The sequence below is a fragment of the Cervus elaphus genome, chromosome 19 (assembly GCF_910594005.1).
Source record: "Cervus elaphus chromosome 19, mCerEla1.1, whole genome shotgun sequence".
Lineage (NCBI taxonomy): Eukaryota > Metazoa > Chordata > Mammalia > Artiodactyla > Cervidae > Cervus > Cervus elaphus.
This window is the reverse complement of record NC_057833.1, coordinates 48,325,740-48,348,278: the sequence shown is the minus strand read 5'-3', so window position 1 is coordinate 48,348,278 and position 22,539 is coordinate 48,325,740. Positions and strand designations below refer to the sequence as shown.

Below are 22,539 nucleotides of genomic sequence, written 5' to 3'. Positions count from 1 at the left end.
ATTATACTAAAAACTGTTTTAAAATGCTGAAAAAGATATATGATTAATAGTCAATGCCATTATTAGAGTGAAACATCAGGATTTTTAAAGAGATATCATGTAATACTAACATCATACAGCATCATCAAACTGCTTCTTCAGAGACTCTCACTAAGTATTACCTTTAAGATCCACAGGGATTACAGGTTAAATAACTACAATATACTTATACTCTGGTATGTCACTGGACTGGATTTTCTTTTGCATCTTAAAACAGGAAGGCTGAAAATTACAATGGGAAGGGAAAGGGGCTACTTTTCTTACTCATGCTCCCTGGCCTGCTTTTTCAGTATCTACTGGAATTTCTGTTCCTTTACGTTGAGGGGAAGGGGATTGGAGAAGGGGATTATTACCATTTTTAAGAAGCATTTAATAAAACTTTTAATAAAATGTTTTATACTATTATCAAACCTTTACTCTCCCTCCACTACTCAATGGTTCCTAAAAAGCAAAAGGCAGTTTTTCAGTTTTTAAAAACAAAGTATGGTGGAGGGAGGGCTTCCCTGACAGCTCAATGGGAAAGAATACACCTGCTGATGCAGGAGATGCAGGTTTGAACCCCAGGTTGGGAAGATTATCTTTGGAGGAGGAAATGGCAACCTGCTCCACTATTCTTGCCAGGGTAAACCCACAGACAGAGAAGCCTGGTGGGCTAAAGTTCATGGGGTAGCAAAGGATTGGACATGACTGAAATGACTGAGCACACACGCATGGTGGAGGGAATGATAAAACAAAGGTTTTATTAGCAGCAAGCAATGTACTAGGGCTTCCATTGCAAAGTTGTAACCATGAAGATTTTAAAGTACTGGCCCCTCAAAATTGGAGCTTTAGAATTTAGATAAATTCTTTAGTTTGTGCTATTAAAAATAACTGATGCTGTGAATTTAATGGAGAAGTTATAAAAATAATTATATAATTACCTTGAGATTTTCTATATTCCATGGCAAGGGCTATCAAACTTTAGCATGCATTAGATGGACCCGGAGGGCTTGCAAGACCTGGTTCCTAGAATTTCAGATACTACAGGCCTGAGGTGAGACCGAATAATATTTCTTTCTGGACTTACCTGGTGGACCCGTGGTTGGGAATCCATCTGCCAATGAAGGGGACACGGGTGTGATCCCTGGTCTGGGAAGATTCCACATGTTGCAGGTATGACGCAACTACTGAAGCCCATGTACCCCAGAATCCATGCTCTGCAACAAGGGAAGGCACCACAATGGGAAGCCCACACACCCGCAACTAGAGAAGGCCTCAGGCACAGCAACGAAAAGCAAGTGCAGCCAAAAATAAAATAAATTATCTCTGTGCTTCTGTGTTTGTCTACATTTGAAAAACAGACTAAGAAATCTGAATAGTGCATTACTATGAAGCTGCAACTGTGTATGTTGCAGTAAGGTTTCCTCCTCCAGAAAACAGATGAAAACAAAAATAACAAACTTTTAATACATACTCTAATGATAATAGTAACACAACAACTTAAAGAAAAATATAAAGTTTTGAGTCATATAACCCTGGCAAAGTAAAAAAGTACTTTTTGACAAGGCAGCATAATGTAAGACAGCAAAGAACATATTGTATTCTGCAAAAACCATCACATGCTGAGGCACAGAGAATGTGAAATAATTCAATACTACTTATTTTGATAATAATATTATTTTACATTGAGTTTAATAGCTGTTACATTACTTAGTATGTTAGTTTAAATACATTTTGCTAGAAAGTCATTATGCATATGAAATACTCCTTTTTTTAAAGAAAGAAGATAAGTCTTTGGTGAAATTGGTCCTGATTAGCCAACTGGATATACATACGAAATCAAACCAATTATCAATATACTGAGAAAACTAAGGAAGTTAAACTCAGGAGTCTTCAAAAATACGGTTCAGTGGCATCATATATATAAGAGTTACTGAAAATAAGCAGTCATAAGGTGGCATTTAAATGTAATATTTCTGAAACTTTGGACAGTACTTTAATTGAAAATACAGTGTGATATAATAAAATATAGTAACAGTGCATAAAATAAGACTATACTGGGTATGAAGGAAAGGAAAAGTTGGTAACTCAGATTAGAATTAAATGAGAATCAACTGCAGAGCTTTAATATTACAGTAAGAAAAGAATTTGGTCAAAAAAAAAAAAAAAAGAATTTGGTCAAACAGTTAAAACTGTCCACATTCATGCCTTTGAAAGGCTCCTACTCCTTCACATAAATTATCTAAGTTGTCCCTGATGCTATCCTGTCTGGTATCAGTTGTCATATGAAATACGATAAAAGGAGGCTGCAGCAGACAGACTGTAATCCTGTATCCTATTGCTCACTACAAGGAACAAAGACTGCTTAAAGATAACAAATGCTTTATTTGAGGGAAGGGGAAACAAGACAGAGTTAGAAAATCTTTTTGTTCTTGAAATGCAATTTTCAAGTTCCCAGCAGCAACGCTGGTATGGGGAAAGGCTTGCTCAAGAGAAGGGCTCCCACATATGAAGGGTTTAGGCAGTGATATGAGTAATGGAACACAACAGGTAAAGCCAATTATAAACTTCTTAAATCTCTAAGAGATCCTTAAGTCCAGAAGGATCCGAAAAAACAAAGATAACATGAAGGATGCTGTGAAGAAATCAATACCCATTATGAAAAATTCTCTTTCTTTTGTGACAAAAGGATAATCAAGATACAGATTCTATAGAAAGTAAGTCGAAGTTGTGTTTGTCATTATCTTATGTTGGAAAATGAAGTGTTTACAAATTGCAAGTACAATGATGCATGCATGTGCACTAAGTCGTGTCCAACTCTTTGCAACCCTATGGACTGTAGCCCACAAGGCCCCTCTCTCCATGGAATTTTCCAGTCAAGAGTACTGGAGTGGGTTGCCATTTCCTACTCCAGGGATCTTCCCAACCCAGGGCTTGAACTTGCCTATCATGCATCTCTTGGAGTTCTTTACCTGGTGCCATCTGAGAAGCTCTAAGTACTATGATAGGAGAGCAAAACTAATAAACCTATGCTGGTCACTGTTGATTCGACCTCAAGAATAGTTAATTTGTACTGTTACTAAACAGTGTCTTTATAAGCAAGATAAACAACTGAACCAGTAACAATTAGACTTTTAAAAGCAAATATGAGAAACAAATATACCAATGAGAAATAAAAACCTGCTTACAACATAGTAATTTTGGGTAGAAAGCTCCAATCCTCATAAGAGAAGTGGAGATCAAAAAACACAAGAAGACTGAGCTGTGGACATAGGTTAGGGTTTCTGTACAAGCTGGCATCCTTACTACACCTACAGGATGACATACTAAGACTTTTTTTTTTTTAACCCTTTGAACATAACTTTAGCAGTGGCTCGGCTGAGCCAAGGCACAGTCTAAAGGACTTGCTAGCATCATATTTAACTCTAGCTTATACATATCCACGATATGCCCAGATCATGAGCATCAGTTCAGTTCAGTTGCTCAGTCATGTCCAACTCTTTGAGACCCCAAGGACTGCAGCATGCCAGGCTTCCCTGTCCATCACCAACTCCCGGAGCTTGCTCAAACTCATGTCCATCAAGCTGGTAATGCCATCCAACCATCTCATCCTCTGTCGTCCCCTTCTCCTCCCACCTTCAATCTTTCCCAGCATCAGGGTCTTTTCAAATGAGTCAGCTCTTCGCATCAGGTGGCCAAAGTATTGGGAGTTTCAGCTTCAGCATCAGTCCTTCCAATGAATATTCAGGACTGATTTCCTTTAGGATTGACTGGTTGGATCTCTTTCCTGTCCAAGGGCCTCTCAAGAGTCTTCTCCAACACCACAGCTCAAAAGCATCAATTCTTTGGCACTCAGCTTTCTTTATACTCTCACATCCATACATGAATACTGGGAAAAACCATAGCTTTGACTAGATGGACCTTTGTTGGCAAAGTAATGTCTCTGCTTTTAAATACGTTGTCTAGGTTGGTCATAGCTTTTCTTCCAAGGAGCAGACATCTTTTAATTTCATGGCTGCAGTCATCATCTGCAGTGATTTGGGAGCCCAAAAAATCACATGAGCATATCACATCCTAGAACAAAGTAAACCGCTGGCATAACTTTCTTGTCTACTGAACCTCTCCCCACCCTTTTTGAGAGATTGGTGTTGAGAGTGCTCAATCTGGCTGACTTCTGCGGCACGGGGTTAGAATGACTGGGGTCATCTATATACTTACCTCAGAGACCCTTTGGGAAAAAAGCAACCTCAGTTACCTGGAACAGCTGTAGAGGAGCACTTCTCAAACTGCAATGTTCTCATAAGCACTTGGGGGTCTTATTAAGATGCAGACTCTAATTCTGGGATGGAGCCTGAATTTCTGCATTTCTCTTAAATCCTAAGTGATGCCATATTGCTGATCCATAAGCCACAGTTTGAATAGCAAAACTTTGGACCTATAGATCACACTTGAAAATTTCAAAACAAGATGTTATATAATAGTAATACCCAGGGAAAAGCAAATCATAACGAAGAAGAATAATTATGACTTTGAGTAGTGTCTGTCAACCAAGAAAAAAGAAAAACTCGTGACTGAAACCAAATAACCAAAATTTTTCAATTCATACAATCAAGAGGCTCTGTAAACCTAATGCAGGATGCATATAAAGAAAGCTTCATCATAATCAAGCTGCAGAAAATAAAAGACAGGGGGAAAAGTATTAAAAGCAGAGAAGCAGCATCCAAATCTTCTTACTCCCAAAGTAACACTGCTCCTACCCTACTTAACCTCATCCCTTCAAATCTGTGGGAGCAGCTCAGCACACTTCACACAGACACTGGTTTTGCACATGCTATAAAAGGAACCCCTTGTCATCTATAGCACTGCTTCAAGAAATTATTAAGTCTTTGTCTTCTAAAACCCTTTCCTTTTCAACAGGTCACAGCTCTCTATCCTTGGATTCCATACTTCAGACAGTCTCTCACTTCCCATACTGCCTCAAAGTAGGGTCTAGAGTGCTTTCAGATACTTAACATTAAATTCCCTTTCTTCTACTTAAGATATTTAAGAGGCTAATCATTGTTTTGAATCAACAGTATTCATGTGGGCCTGCTATCCACAGGATGAAGAGTAACGATCCACTGGAGTGTAAAATAATGATCCACTGGAGTATAGAACAAAAACATTAGAACTTCTATTTCTATTTGTCTTTAATTTCTACTTTAAATTTTGTATTTTATGCCTATTTTATAATACATGTAATTTAGTACATACACACAATAAACAAACACATTTTTTGTCAATAATTTCTTACTATGGAGACCACTGGCTAAAATGACAGAATATTGTCCCTAGATACTGGGATTTGGGACATGCAAACTTGAAAGGACAGGAAGTAGGCAACACTGTTCATCCTTCTTCTCAAATTAATGCAGACTTCAGATCTTAAACAGAAACTAAGGGTATGATCAGAGTTGAGGGGAAAAAAAGAAAAAAAAAAAGGAAAGGAAAACTGAAGGTACCCCTTGAAAAGAAAAATCTTTTCCTCCTCTCCCAACTGAACCAGGCAATGGAATGTTTAATTGTAAAGAAATTATACTACTTACAATAAACTGCCTATCACTGCATCATACATACTGCTTCTTGTTTATTTTGATAATTATAAAGGCCTAATTGATTACCTGGTTTTAGTACCAAAAACAACTTGTAGTTAGACACATGCCATTTTTTCAGGCTGCCCAGGATCTAAACACTATTCCAGTCTGGAGAATCCAATACTTTTTGAAACAGTTCTTTCCTCAACAGAAGCTGAAAAGTGCCACACCATATGTTAGCTTTCCCAGACTCTCTTGCAGTTATGGGCATGGGCATATGGTCTGGTTCTCCCAGGCACATCCTCCCCTAACCTTGAACTAAAAGCAGTATAACAATACATTCCAATTTCCACAGGTAGTGGTGGCAAACGCTCCAGGGCTAGTAAACAGTGTCCATTATCTTTGGTGCTGGTGGTGCAATTTGAGGTGTCTATCCCCAGGTGGCAATGCTAGTGGTGTCTTCACAGGATAAGTTCTGCCACATGATTTGGGCCACATTCCTGGTTACTTACTTATAAGAAAGTAATGTTTTACTAGCCTGGTTCTCCAGTTCTCCCAGAGATCACGGGGGCTACTCATAACCACAGCCGGTGTCTGCTGCTTGTAATTAAGACCCTAACTAATTATTTATGCTCAATTTTCATAGTGTATTTGGTTAGCTGTTTATACAGATAATTGGTTACCCATATCCACTGGATAACCTTATTAAGTTGGTTATCTATTTGTATCTAGTTAACAATACAGCTCTTCAGTGACACTACCTTTAAAACAAATAAACCAATCTTTCAAAGGTTTATTCTGTATCAAAGTGCCCAATTTTGCAAAATGAAGTCTGTATTTTATACTTAATATTTTTTTCAATTGAATAAAATCTTTGGCTTACCCAATCAAGATATTTTTAGGAAGTGAACAGATACTATTTTCCTAAACAAATTTTAGAGTAAAGTAGTAAAGTCTATGAACGAATTCCTCAAGTAGTGGTTCCTAGGCCACATGCACCTACAACTATCTGATTTCTTGTTAAAAATGGAACTGAATGGACCCCACCCTAGATCTGCTGAATCAGACTCTCTAGGGTCTGGACCCAGGAATGTATATATTTTTTAAAGTGCCATTGGGGATTTTATGCACACTAAAGTTTGAGAACCAACAGGCTATGGTCTGTCACTTGATAACAGATGACCAGATATCACAATGTTACTGAGATAGAAAAAGGATCACATATTTATCAGGCTAAGAGTCTCCTTGGATAACTGAGCCTTGCCTAATTATTAAAGTTATAAATACTGAATATACACGGAAAACTTGCTTTACTGTAAGGAGTTTAAAATTTGTTTTACTTCTTTTATTAGCAAATCAAGGTCCTATTCTAAAATTTTTCAAACACCTAAAAATTCTCAATTGTTACTTATTATTTTGGGGTACTGACTCCTAGCACATGTAACATGATCACTCTTATCCTCTATGACACCAATTAAAGAGGCTTTGAATGCCTGACTTTTGACATAAAAGGGAAGTATATACACTGGCATTATGCTTGAGAATGTGTTGACTGAATTCTACTATATCATTGAAGCCCCAAGGCTCCTCATTATACCCAACCACACAGAAGTCAGTTGTCACTATTTCTAAAGCTAAAAAAGAGAAGAGGCTTTTCATTTCCTGTTTTTGCCTTCTCATTCATTCACTTTTCCCTCCCATCCATATCCCATCTATGCATCCATCCATCCAATAAACACTCAAAGGGTATTTGGTATTGTACTAAGTGATGTACAAAATAAACATGAAATTAAGACAGAACCCTTAATGTTAGGCAGAATCCTAAAATGCCCCCCGCAGATCTCCACCCTACTCCCTGGGATTATGAATATGAAATATCACTGATTATATTCCTCATGAGGCAGAAGGGATTTTGCGGATATAATTAAGCAACTGCTTATCAACTGACTCTGAATTAAAACAAAAAAGAGATAATCTGGCTAGACCCAATCTCATCAAATGAGCCTTCTGGCTGATAGTAAAAGAAGAAGTCAGAGATTCCAAGAGGACACACCACTGTTGGTTTGAAGGTGGAGGAGGCCATGCTGTAAGGAATGTGGATACCTCTCAGAGCCTCAGAGCAGCCAGAAGATGACAACCAGCAAGGAAATGGAGACCTGAGTTTTGTAACTGCAAGAAACTGAATGCTGCCAAAATCTGAATGATTCAGGAAATTCTTCCCCAAAGCCTCCAGATAAGGGTCCAGCCTGGCCAAGACATTGATTTTGGTCTTGTGAGACCACAAGCAGATAACTCAGCTGAATCCAGTCTTCTGACCTACAGAGCTGTAAAATAATAAATGTTGTTTTGAGCTTTGGCTATAATGATTTGTTATGCAGCAAGAGAAAACTAATATACCTTCTTTAAGAAGCTTCCAATTTAGTATGAAAAAAAGACACTACTGTTCACTGTGACAGTAAAAATGTGTGAACAAGTATTAGGGAAGCAAGAAAAGTGACTGGCAAAGGGGGATGGTAAGGTGATAGAGAAGACAAAATGAAGGCAAAAAAGAAGAGGTGATATGAGTAACAATCGAGTTAAGAATGAATAAGCAAGCCTAAACAACGAAGACATTAAAAATGTACATAAATCATAAACGTAGATGTACAATTTTTAAAAATAGTATGAAGTGAATAACCATATAGATGATGAATCCAGGTTAAAGAATATTTTCAGTACTTCAGAAATGCACCCACCCTTAACCCACAGCCCCTTTCCTTTAATATTTTCCCCTCTCACTTACAAGTAATCATAATCCTAACTTTACAGTAATTACTTTCTTGCCTCTTAAAAGTTTTAGCATTTATGAATGATTATGCTCGTTTTTGAACTTCATTTAAGTAAATGTGTGCTGCATATAGTGTTATATACTTCATTTGCTCAACATGTTTCCAAGGTTCATCCATGTAATTGCATGCAGTTGTAACTTACTCATATTCACTGCTGTGAAATCACATAAATATCCAATAATTGATTTACCCATTCTATTGATGGAGAAGGAAATGGCAACCCACTCCAGTGTTCTTGCTTGGGAAAACCCATGGACAGAGGAGCCTGGCAGGTACAGTCCATGGAGTCACAAAAAAGTCTGACACGACTTTGCGACTAAACAACATTCTATTGATGATCATTTGCTTTTTTGTTTTGTCAAATATGAACAACATTATGAACATTCTTCAGCTTCCCTGGTGGCTCAGACAGTAAAGAATCTGCCTGCAATGCAGGAGATGTGGGTTCAATCCCTTGTTTGGGAAGATCCCCTGGAAGATGGCATGGCAACCCACTTCAGTAGTCTTGCCTGGAGAATCCCCATGGACAGAGGAGCCTGGTGGGCTACAGTCCATGGGGTTGCAAAGAGTCGGATACGACTGAGCGACTAAGCATAGCACATGAACATTCTTATACAAATATCCTAGTGCACTTATACACAAGTTTCTTTGGGGTATGTACCTCAGAGCCTGGAATTTCTGGTTCATAAAATATGTGTATTTTCAACTTTACTGGGTATTTTTCAACTCCATTCGGCACTGTATAAGTGTCCCCAGTGCTCCATAGTCAGTACCCTTGTATTTGTGGGAACCAACACCTGTATATTCTACTAACCTTGGATTGAAAATATTTGGGAGAAATATTACAGAAAGCTCCAAAAAGCAAAACGCACCAGTGACTATTTACACAGCATTTAGATCATATTAAATCTTACAAGTAATCTGGAGAGGAATTAAAGTACAGGGGAGAATTGCATGGATTACATGCAAACAGTATGCCATTTTTATGTAAGGGATTTAAGCAACCACAGATTTTAGTGTCTTTGTGTGTGTGTGTCTGGGGGGTGGAGGTGGGGGCTGGTCCTGGAACCATTTCCCTGAGGACACTGAGGGAGAACGGTTACTTTCTAGTACTCTGTACTGTCTGTCAATCTATGAGAAATACCTCAGTTTGGGAAAACATTGAAGATGGCAGAGGAATAGGACGGGGAGACCACTTTCTCCCCTACAAATTCATCGAAAGAACATCTGAACGCTGAGCAAACTTCACAAAACAACTTCTGACCGCTAGCAGAAGACATGAGGCGCCCAGGAAAGCAGCCCATCGTCTTCGAAAGGAGGTAGGACAAAATATAAAACATAAAAAGAGAGACAAAAGAGCTAGGGACAGAGACCCGTCCCGGGAAGGGAGTCGTAATAGAGGAAGTTTCCAAACACCAGGAAACCCTCACACTGGCGGGTCTGGGGGAAGTTCTCGGAGGGCAACCTACCTGGGAGGAAAAATAAATAAAACCCACAGATTACATGCCTAAAAGCAACTCCCAGGAGAAAAGTACCCCAGACGCCCGCATCCGCCACCAACAAGTGGGGGCGGAACGGAGAGGAGCGGGCGGCATTGCTTAGGGTAAGGACCGGGCCTGAATGCCCTGAGGGCAATCGGAGGGAGCTAACCTGAGATAGCAACTTAAACCGTGGGATAGCAAGAGAGAGAGAGAAATATCTCAGTTTGGTTTTCTTTTTCGTTCCCTTGATTACTAATGAGATTGAGCACCTTTTCACACATTTATCAGTTATTTGGAATTCCTCTTTAATGAAGTATCAGTTCAAGTGTTTTCTCAGTTTTCTATTGTGCTATCTTCTTTTTTTTTCAGAAATTCTATATATACTCTAGATATCATTTATTTGTTGTATTTATTGGCAATCCGTTACTCTGTGGCTTATCTTTTCACTCTCTATGATTATAGGTCATTTCTAAAAACCCATTTTTAATGAAAAAAACTGGTTACCTAGTTCTTATAAGAAATATGTTTAACAAATAAGTTAAAGTTCTTGGTTTGATATTTCTTTCAAATAATAAAAAATCTACAAATTTAGAGGAGCAAGGAAGAAAGTTAAAAGTAAGGAAATTCCTTAAAATTTTAGTACTAGTTTATGATTCTATAATTAGTAGCACTGCATTTGATATTGCTGGCTACTTCAGGAACTCAAAACAGTGTTCCTTTTGTGAATTACCATATTAACCATTTATTTTCTTCCAAACTTCAGTGGAGTAACTGCTTCATAAATAAACTGGAAAAAAAAAAAATGAACATGCATGTTACTACTTAAAAGTCCTATTTCATTTTATGAGGTAATATTAAGCATCTAGCCTCCAAATACAGCCAGAGGAAAAGAAAATGAACCCTAGGAAACCCTTGGTCCCAACCTTGTTGCCATTCATTTAGTCTCAACACTGATTTGTGTGATAATCTATGACTCATCTTCTCACCCCTCCTAAAGGCACCATCCTACTATTTACCCTTCCTATTTAAAACAAACAATGCCAGTACAGCTGAGTCTAGATTTTTCCCCTGAAAAGTAAATTTAAATCTTATTTCAGAAACCTTTATACTCAACAGCCATGATCTTCCCCATGGTCTCTGCTTCTCTTTATAAAATATGTGTCTGTCACAGGAGGGGAGCAAGGGAGGAGGTGGGTAAAGACATAAGTAACAGGATATTTTTAAGTCTTTTGTATTGTGTCAATACAATATAAGAATTGTGCTGCTCCTCAGGCAGAAGAGAAGAGAAAGGATATGGCAAGTGGATGAGACTGTATCAGAGCTCATTCCAGTTAGGAATCACACAATTTCTCATTCCAAATAGGAGGTAAAGCTGTAAGAGCAGGGGAGTTCTACAATGTTTCCTGAGATGTGTTCTGAGCATCCCACGTTTCAATTCAACGTGTATATATTCACAGAAACTTTGTTACACAGAATACCATTATATACAATATTATATCCATATTTGTGAAAGTGGAATACTGGGGCGGCTGGGGTGGGCGGGCGGGGGGACACTCGTGAATTACAGAAAACAATAACACTATACAAACTAATTTGGTTTGAAGCCATAGGTTTGTATTAAAACAAGCATGAACATATAATATAGGATGGTACTTCACTACAATTCCAAGCCTTGAAATTTTAAGCTCTCTATTAAGGCAACTTCAAGCTCTATACCCCAGATCTTCTCTGAGGTTAGATGAACTTCAATAAGAATTTGTGTTATTAACATATACACATAATCTTTATAGACATAGACATGTGGAAGAGCTGGCTTTTAGGTATAGAGACGTATCAAATGTGAGTTAAGTTGGCTTTCATGTCCAGGGGAAAAAAACAGGTCTTTTGTGGGTGGCCTATAAACCTAGTTAAACTACATAAAGTACGTAACACTGTTTCTATGAGAAACTCCTTTCTGTTTGTAAGTTATGTTTTACTTATGTTTTTAAAGTTGCATATAATTTGTTAGAACAATTCCACTTCTAGGAATTTATCCAGTAAGAGATAACAAGAGATGTGAGCAAAGAGTTACATTTATATAAGTGTTCACTTGTGCTCAGTCCTGTCCGACTCTTTGTGGCCCCATGAACTAGAGTCCACCAGGCTCCTCTGCCCATGGAATTTTCCAGGCAATACTGGAGATGCCATTTTCTACTCTAGTATTATTTATAACAATAAAAAATTAGAAATAGTCTAAATGCTCAATAAGAGGGATTTGCTTAAGTGCAAAGATATAACTAAATACTTTGCAACGACTAGAATTCTATTACAAGAAAATGTCAACAGATATGACACAGTATTTCTAATATACTCTACAGTGGAAAAAAGCAAACTACAAAAAGCTAATACCATGTTTTTCAATATACATGTACACAGATTAAAAAAAAACTTGGAAGAATATGTCAAAATGTTCACAGTGCTTTATTGATGCAGTAGTATTAACTCTTTTTCTTTCTCTACTTTATTTTTTCCCAAATTTTCTGTAATAAACGTGTTACTTTTATAATCATGGAAAAATTCAAATATACAGTTTATATACAGGCACAAACAGTTTCTGATTCTTTGTCATCAATTTATTCTGACAAAAGGACACAGAAAAGAACAGAAAAAATAAATATTTCTCTTTGTATTTACTTTTTCTAATGGTAGTAAAAAATTACACTCCTCAAGATGAACTGAATACAGAAGAAGGAGATATAATCTCTTTTTCAGACTATCAGACTGACACAGATCACAAAGAATAAAATCAGCAAAGTGAAGACAACTCATGAGCTGCTGATACAAACCTAAGCTAAAAAACCCTTTAGGAATAACAGTTTTACAACCTGTATTTAAAAACCCCTAAAACTGTACATTCTTTTAACCAACCAATTATATTTCTAGGGATTTATCCTAAGGAAATTAAATAAGTCTGCAAAGAGATACACATGCAGTTATTTTCAGCAATATCGTTTGTAACAGTGAAAGATGAAGACAATTTCAAAGTGTATCAATAGGGTAAATGAGAAGACAGTATACCTATGGTGGACTACTATTAAAAAATATGCTACATATCTTTCTGTAGCAGATATTTTCTGATACTGTATATCATTTAGTGAAAAAATGATAAAACAGCCTTTATAAGGTCCCATTTTAAGATTTTTTTAAAAAGTGAGAATGTATATATTCATGAATAAAATGTTTAAAGATTTCAAACCAAGATTCACTACCAGTTTTCTGTGGTAAGTGGAATTACAAAAGATCTTTAATGTCTTCTTTATAACTTTTTGTACTACAATGAGCATGTACAACTCTTGATATCAGGAGTGATTTTGAAACAGTCTGATTAGTCAAATAAAATTAGCTTTGGTTTTTTTCTACTCTTTTCTCATGGCTAAGGCTCTTAGAAGGTTCCTGATTTGAGCGCATGATACAGATGAAAAATGGGTCAACTATACAGTTAATGCCTCTATTAACAAAGATGGCATGCTTAAGTGGCAGTTATTAAGAAGATATTATTTCTAGGACTTGCCTAATGGTCCAGCAGCTAAGACTCTGTGCTCCTAATGCAGGGGACTCAGGTTCAATTCCTGGTCAGGGAACTAGATCCCACATGCCACAACTAAGAGTTCGCAAGCAACAACTAAAGATCCCATGTGCTGCAACAAAGATCAAAGATCCTGTGTACTTCAACGAAGACCTGGTACAGCCAAAAAAAGTAAAAAGTCAACACCCTTAAAAAACAAACAAACAAAAAAAATCAAGATATTATTTCTAGAAGAAAAAATGATATACCCCCTTTCAGCCCTGAGATATTATCAAAGATCTGGTAATTATGACTGAGCCCCCATCTGCTGCTATCTTCTCAACAATTATTTAAGTGCTCTCATCTCTAGTGATCATGGTGGCTTATTGTGTTTATGGATATAGAAACGATTTGCCAAAAGAAATATGATTTATAAAATAGACAATGCAGAAGAAAATTTCAATTCTATTCAACACAGTATGCCCCAACATCACTGTCAAATATAACTTTCTGTGATGATGAGAAGATTCTATTTCCTGTGCTGTCCAATATAACTGACAGTAGGTCTGTCTAATGTGCTGACCAGTATGGCACATGTGGCCACTGAGCATTTGAAATGTGGCTAGTACAACCAAATTTTAAAATTTTAACTTATTTTAATTTTAATACACTTATGGCTAGTAGCTACTATACTGGACAGCACCGTTGTAGAAAATTCACAGTATACAGACTGCTGTTGATACAAAATATACATAAATAAGTATCCAAAAAAAATATGGTTTCCACGTAAGACCTGGCATTTCAGTGCATATTTCCAAGACTAACGAAACCATGATTGTGTGAGTTACAGAATGTTTTTTGAAAAATTAAAAGGTCTTTTATGCAATCCTCATTCTTCTTTATCTAGGAAGTAAGCACACAATTTTTGAAAGCTTTATTCTCATGGCTTCAATAAGACTGTGTTACTTAGGCTCACCCATTACATCTCAATTTCTTTCTTTTTTTTTGTATCATCTTAGTCTCTCCCATCTGCCATCAACCACAGGCTTTTTCCAAAAGTTGAATTCTTGGTTTCCTGTTTTCAATTTTCCATTCAGAAAAGATTTCTTACACCGTCAACTATGATCCTACTTGTCTTCTGCAAAGCAGCACCACTTCACTACATAACCTTAAACAAAGTCTTAATATTTAAGACAGCTTCTCACCTGTAAAATAACTTCAGAGTGTTACCACAGTTCCTTTGGTTTTAGGAGTCTCTAAATTCTAGTAGAAGCCTAGTTATAAAACTTTTTTTCTGGTTTTTTCTCGAACTGATTCCTCTTCTTGCCCTTTAAGTGCTATGGTACCCCATGGTTGTCAGTGACCAACTTTTCCATTCTCCACATTCTCTCTCCAAGAACTGCATAAACCCTTCATTATGACTGTCTCAAATTTATGCTGCAGTTCTAACTTAACTCTTAAAAGTTCCAGATTTACACTTCTATTTACTTCACAGTTTCTTTAGTTGGCCTGATACATTTAAGACTCTAGTAGCACATGTATCAGGCCAACTAAAGAAATTGAACCAAACTTTGTCAGTATGGCTTAGTGATCAAAACCACAAGTTTTAGGATCAGATGTATCTGAATTTGAATCCTAGTGCTGTCATTTACTACCTGTGTAACACTGATCAGATTAATCTCAGGTCTCCATTTTTACATGTAAAATGGGGTTAAAACTAGTACTTACAACTCAGGTGGTTGTTATATGTGCATTTTATATATATAGTTTAGTACAATATCTGCAATATGCTAACAGCTCAACAAATGTTAGCTACTATTATCAGCAGCATTACCACCTTCCTACTCCTACAGGTTTAATAACTCCGGCAACTTGATGCATTCTGTCTCTTTACAAAAAAAAAAGAAAATTCAGTCAACATTTGTACATTTATTTTCCAGTATGACCTCAGACTGTTTTTCATTCCTTGACTGTTACTGCAGCCGGCCAAACAGATTACTAGATTTTTAATGCTTACAGGGTAGAGTCTTCTCTTATTTTTATTCCCACTATATTACCTAGCATAATGCCTTACGCATAAAAGTTTTGCTGTTATTAGATAATTCAAATAATCTTTACATTACTCATTCTATTACACTAGATCTCTTGAGTTCTTTCAGAACAGGGAGTGTCTTGGTCCTCTTTGTGTATCTACACCTGAAAATCCTTTAGTCAACAAACATCTGTTAAATGAACAGTCTCCCTGTTTCCAAACCTATCATCAGTCAGCTGCCTCAAATGCAAAGGGCAGCTCTCATATTCTCTAATCCAACCGATTTATTCTGACCAAACTGACCTCCCCACAACTTCAAGAGCAGACTCACTATCAAATTACTCAGGACTCTTATTTTGTATCCAAAAGTCTACTCAGATTAAGTAGGAAAGGGAATTCATTAGCTTGCATAATTTGACAGTCCAAGGATACCACTAATTCAAAGCCTGGCTATTGATCCAAAGATTACCATCAGAACTTGGCCTCATTCCTTCTATCTTTTGGCTCTGCTTTCAATTTATTGGCAAGCTCCAGGTTCACATTCTATTCTCTCAGCAACTCCAGGGTTCAAAGCATGCCTCATTCTCAACAGAATTAACACTCCTGCATGCTGATAGGAAAATGTGTCCATCTCTAAACTATCACTATTGCCAGAGGGATGGACCACATTGACTAGCTAGCCCTGAGTTATGTGCACACCTTTGTGGCAGGGTGGGATCCATTCCACTGCCTGGAGTGGCTTTTCTTCCCATTTCTGCCTCCCCAAATTAAAGCTACAACTTTTCAGCCCCCAAAAGTCTTTCATGATTTAAGATTTTCCCTGTTCATTGGATCAGGTAACTCATTCCCAAACAAATACGTCTTCTTCTTCCTAAAAATCTACCGTTTAAAACAAACAGGAGGGGAAAAATCCCAAGAAAATGTTGCATGATGAATTGTAATTATGTCAAGTTATAAACAGTACGGGTAATATGTACTATTTCTTAAAATGTAAGGATAGCAGTTCTATGTATCTATAGATACATTCTATATATTAGGAAAGAACAGATTATGTGGAAACTTTTAACATAGTGTTTAAGTAATGTTTTGGGCTTTAAATATTCTATAGGGTCTAAACAAAACATTTCCGCTAACAAAAGTTGGGTCTGAATTCAAAGTACCCTGTGTAACAGTCTATGGTTTTGGAGTTACCTCCAACAGGATTTGAGTTAGGCTCAAATCACGGCTAACAACACTTTCCTTGGCTTTAGCTACAGATCTCTAAGCAAATTATTTTTCTTTCCAAACCTGGGTTTCACTACCTCTAAAAACAGGAATGGTAATATCTATCTGTATGTAAAGAGGCTGTGTGGCACAGTGAAGAGAAAAAGAGTAAGATGGACCCAGGCTGAAATTCTACCACTATTATTATTTACATGCTTCTGAGTGGCTTCTTGTAAATTCTGTGTGATTCCTCATATGTAAATTTGGGATAATAATATTTTAAGCATTTATTTTGATTTATTTGGCTGTGCTGGGTCTTAGTTGTGGCATGAGGGACTAGTTACCTGCCCAGGGATTAAACCCAGGTCCCCTACACTGGAAGTGCGGTGTCTTAGCTACTGGATCACCAGGGAAATCCTTGGGATAATATTTAATTCATTGGTTGTTAAGTATTTAACAAGGCAATGTATTTTAAACATCTACCACAATGAAGAGTAAACAGTGAAAACTCAATCAATGTTATCCACATCAAATTATCTGTTTAAAATAATTTAGAGAATTCAGTATTTTTGTACTCACCAAGGTCTGCCAAAGACTTCTTATACTTAATAAGAGATATTTCTGACCTTTTAGAAATTAATCTAGTCTAACAGGTTATAAAGTACTTTGCAATCTTTTAGACTTTTTGACTAAATAAAATGTCAAGGAACAAAAAATCTGGTTTATAAACAAACTATTAAAGTAATAAAAATAAGTGTGGATAATAATGAATTAGAAATTCATGGCATAGTAAGGGAAAAATTCATTGGCATTACTTATTCTTTATAAATGCCTTAGCGTTTTCTTTGTTAGCTAATATTTCTTAAAGGAAAAACACACTGGCCCTAGAGCTATTTAAAGCCGGTAAGATAATGAGCTAGATAAACTCCTACAATCAACTTATCCCTTAACTTCAGGCTTAATGCAGTAATACTGAAATGACTCATGCAATATGAAGTCACTATGCTATCCATCTCCTGAACAGTCAGTCATATGCCATATAGCCACCTCCTGAAGAGAATCACGAAATCTGGGGTATGAACGACAAGTTTAGACGCTGTCGATCGGAACACATGCAAAAGGCAAGTGGCCGCTCATTTACATAAGCAAAAAAAATTAATTTTAAGGTCATTCACTAAAAAACACAAACTATATTCTATATAACTGTTTTCAAAAAGATTAAACAAACAGACATTTGATTCCTTCCATTTTACAGAAAAGGCAGTCTCTTCGGAAAACAGTTTCTTGAAGTAGTGTTAATAGTTTTGCTTATCTTTCTAAAATGAGTGAATCATATGTAGTACTCAGCAATCTTTAATGAGTGCACAAACATAGGAAAAGTTAACAGCTTAAAAAAGGTTGTATGAAAATAATTACATCATACTATACTATATGTAAGAGATGTTTTCCTCCTTTGTACTGACTGTTTTTAATCTACTCCTTGAGGAAGCTGTATTTTAAACACAAAGGGAACATGTTGAACACGTCAGTCACCAGATACTGTTCTCTACAACTAAGAAAATCAAATAATATCTAATTTATTGTCTTTTCCGTGTTAAAAAAATATGTATAAGGCAAAGCAATTTTTTTTTTAAGAATTAAACATAGATACGGTAGGCAATCTTTTGTGCCTTTCCTAAATAGTTTTCTTCCTGCAACTTTTTTTTGAGAGGGCATGAGGAAAGAGGAAAAGTAGTGGAAGTCTGAAAGTTGGCCCTAGTTATTTTTACAAGTACATTTGGTAAGTCAACCAGACGAAAGGGAGAAAGAAAAAGCGTTTGGGCTCCAATGGAAACAACAGTTCTTAAAAAACGCCAGTGCTGAGAGTCATGCTTTCCTGACAATGCAGCGACCAATATTTTACTCCGATTAAAAGCGCGCTACAATCCTAAATCTGAGTAAAGTCAATTTGGCATCCTAAATCCGAATTGGCCTGCAGCAATCCGGTGGAGCAAGGGTCTACCTCAGCTTCCGCAGAAGTTAATTTTCTCGGAGAGTAAAACACTACCCATCAGTTTCCTATGGCCTTCTTCCCCGAGAGATGCTGCTGTCCACCTCGCCCCAGGCTCCGGATCTGACCCGCAGGCCTGGGTGGGTTGGGGCAGTCGGTTTCTCCCCGTTACCCTGGTCCGACCAGGAGTAATGGGACCAGTTACTGTAACTACCCGCGATTCCCCCGAACGGCCAGGACGGCCTCCGACCGCGCCCCGGGCCTCCGGTCCGCTGGGATGTCCACCACCCCACTCACCCGCCCGAGTGGTGTCCGTCAGGTCGTGGTTGGCCGCTCCCCGGGGAAACTCCCTCAGTTTCCGGCCGCTCAGGCTCAGCACCCCGGTTACCGCCGCCTCCTCCAGCGCTCGGTCGAGGGAGCGGCTCCACGAGCCCGGGCCAGGACCAGGGCCTGCGCCGGAGTTTGGGCCGCAGTTAACAACCGAGAGGTTACCTCCCGACGCTCCTGGGCAAGAGTATTCTGCAGCCGCGGCCACAGCCACCAAGCCCGCGGCCGCCATTTCCCAGCCGACAACTCTCCGGCCCTTCAGCTCAGCGCATGCGCGACCAGATGATAGGTGGGCGGGGAAAGGGGCTTACAGACCCCGGCCGGGTCCCTTGACGGACAGGGCTGCGGTGCCGCTCTGCACTTCCAGGCGCTGGCCTCCGCCCACAGGAGGTTTCCAAGAGAAATTTAAAACGGAACTCACAAATCTGGAGCAGCTCCCTACGGTAGGCTCCCAGTGGCCTTTCTAACATAACTCTACAAAAATATCTTTCAGACAACGCTCCTCACCAAAACTACCTTCCTCCCTTAGGAGGATTAGATTAAACATTTTTTAACACTGTTGCTGCCAAAAACGAGGGGAAACGTTCCTTGACTTGTCGTTCTATAAGCCAAGTGATTTAAGTGGAGATTGTGAATTTATTAACCATTATTGCCTGAGGGAAAAATAAGTGGCTCCAAACTTCATAATTCTCATTGAAAGGGTTATATAAATATTTTAGGCCCTTCCTACAAAATAGCTTCTTAAGGAAAATAAACACTTTAAATAGTACGTCTTCTTTGGGCAAGATTTTATTGTTGAACGAAACTGGGTGAACCTCACTGAGGTCTAAAATTTGGGTCTAGAAGCAAAACCGAGGAAGAGAAAATGATTTTGCCATAATCTACATGTGGGAATTAAAGATAGAACTGAAGAAAGTTAAAAATAAAAATGAAACCATTCAGTTATTGGAAAAGTAGAAAATATTTCATTTAAAATATTTTATAATTTTTTACCACACCACGGGACTTGCAGGATTTTAGCCTCCTGATCCCATGGACAGAGGAGTCTGGTGGGCTGCAGTTCAGAGGGTTGCAGAGTTGGCAGGACTGGGTGACTTGCACAGCAGCACAACTTCCTGAATGAGGGATTGAACCCATGCCCTCCAGAATAAAAGCTGGGAGTTCTAACCACTGGAACGCCAGGGAATTCCCACCACTTCATTTTAAACCAATTAGGCCTCACATATATTGCAACCAGTCTTCAGCTTATTCTTGACATTATTGAATGACATTTAAGTCATTCCTGCTAAATGATGTAAATTTCCCCTACAATCAGTCAACTAGTATTTTCTGTGGGAAATAAGACTGTCAGATACAGATACAGTCCTTTTCCTAGATTTTTTTTTCATTTATTTTTATTAGTTGGAGGCTAATTACTTTACAATATTGTAGTGGTTTTTGCCATACATTGACATAAATCAGCCATGGATTTACACGTGTTCCCCATCCTGATCCCCCCCTTCCACCTCCCTCCTCACTTTCCCTAGATTTTAATTATGGAATCCAAATAAGCCAAATAGAGATTAAAACCACAAAAAAGGGCTGAGTGGGCGTGGTGGGGATTAACCATCAGAATTCAAAGAAAAGGAATCTAGTATGTCAAATTCTGAAACAAATCTGAAGGATTCTGAAGTGCAATAGGCTGGAAGGGGAGAGTAATATCTCAAATTGAAAGGAATATCAGCATGAACACATCCAGGTATGATTTATAATGGTTCATGTGGCGAACATTGCCACAGGCCAAAAAGTTCATGTCAGAGAGCAAAAGAAAGTAAGGTTGGAGAGATGCTGTCCATCACTCAAGGTCCAGCTTTACAATGAAACCTTGATTAGCACATCCCAACTCCTAAATAGAAGACTGTAAAAATGTTTAATCTCAGTGCCAAAGTTCATTAGTATCAGTTGCTCAGAGAGTTGTTCTGTAAATTCTTACTGTGTTCTAGGTTCTTCAGCGACAGGTTCCATGATCAATGTCTCTAATGAACATGGGTCACCCAAATAGCAGGTGATCTGTTATCTCTGGCAGGTATCATCTGTCCAACCTATGAATTCGTTTTTGTTACTCTAGACTTCTAAAATTGTTACTCTTAGAAAGACTTTAAGCTATTTAAAGAGCAGGTCCTCATTTTTATTTTTTTAGGGCTATTTCAACCACAAAAGCAGAACCATATATTTCATATTAATGCTACAATGCTATAGAAATAGTCAGACTTTTAAAATGCACAGGTATCATCTATATTTGATGACTGATTACCCTCCACATTTGAATTCCTCTGACAAATTCTCCATAATATGCCCTCATTCTTCCTATCCACCTGCACATATCATTATAATTACAACATACCATGCTAATTCCGGCCTTTGAAGTTCTGACCAAGTTTATAGATTGATTATACTTTGTCTAGGCAACTAGATTTTAAGGTCCTTAATATGTTAAACTCTATATCTTCAATATCCTGGCAGAGTCTATCAATAGTTTAAAAATAGAGTAAGTGGAAACAAAGAAGATGCTGTTAAGTACTAACACAGCAGAGGTTATGTGCTAATACAGCAGAGGCTAGGAGAAAAAAGAATTACAGTATTTGAGAACAGGGTCTCATTAAGTCCAAAATATCTGTAGATATTAAGTCTACCAAGGCCAAAACAGAAGCCTGTGGATACAGGAAAAATGAAGATGCTATATATACCCTATTATATAAGAACTAGTCCTACATAAAGGCTGGAAGAAAAGATAAATCAGAAATTAATTTTGAGACCTCTAAGGATTTGAAGTTTTATCTACAAAGTAAAGGTAGAATGAGGGAATTCTCATCCTTCTCCCTCAATCTTCTCCATAAAGGAAGGGACAAAATCATCTTGAGAAAATAAGGTATGGGAGATGGGAGTCATTGTAGGGAATTCACCAGAGTCTAGTGATGAATAAAAGAAGTGATGAGAAACAGTTGCAAAAGGGCTGAGTAAAAGGACTTCAGGGATCTCTCATTCCACTACTGCTCTGTGGTTTGGAAGCAGGAGGTGAAAAAAGTCGATGGGGGTTTACCGAATGTTAGGAATTAATACAAAGAACCTCCCTGCTTCTTCCTGTGTATTTTATAGGCTGAAAGTTTACTCACGGAACACTAGCGGCAAAAGTTTCACTCCAACCTTAGTAACACTCTCTACCTCTGCATCTCATATCACGCAGAAATAAAGTTCTTTCCCTACTTTTACTCATTAGAAATATATTATGGCTACTCCTTTAAGATTCTACTTTATAAACTCAAAGCAGTAAGATTAAAATCTTGGCCAATCCCCTTCTCTTCAAATACAAAGCACAGAAGCTGGTTTGTTGAATATGTTCAACAAATGTTTGGTCCTACCCTTTCTGACTTCTTTAGTGAAAAAAAAAATTGACTTTTTAAAAAATTTTACAAGAAAATTTAGACAATGTGATTTTCTTCTCAGGAGAATAGAAGTGGAAATAGAAATTAAATATACAGGCTGCTGCTGCTGCTAAGTCACTTC

The 22,539-nt window shown here is 37.8% G+C and overlaps 1 protein-coding gene across 6 annotated transcripts in view; it reads right to left on the bottom strand.

The window, feature by feature from the left end:
• LRCH3 (leucine rich repeats and calponin homology domain containing 3) overlaps positions 1–19,320 on the bottom strand; it is a 98,558-nt gene extending 79,238 nt beyond the window's left edge. For 2 of the 6 annotated variants that reach the window (XM_043875263.1, XM_043875264.1), the window contains exon 1: positions 18,967–19,320. In XM_043875263.1, coding sequence (XP_043731198.1) covers positions 18,967–19,228 — 262 coding nt within the window. In that variant the 5' untranslated portion in view covers positions 19,229–19,320. The remainder of the gene's footprint in view (positions 1–18,966) is intronic. The other 4 variants (XM_043875266.1, XM_043875267.1, XM_043875265.1 and 1 more) reach the window with 3 other exon arrangements.
• Between the last annotated feature and the right edge of the window lie 3,219 nt (positions 19,321–22,539).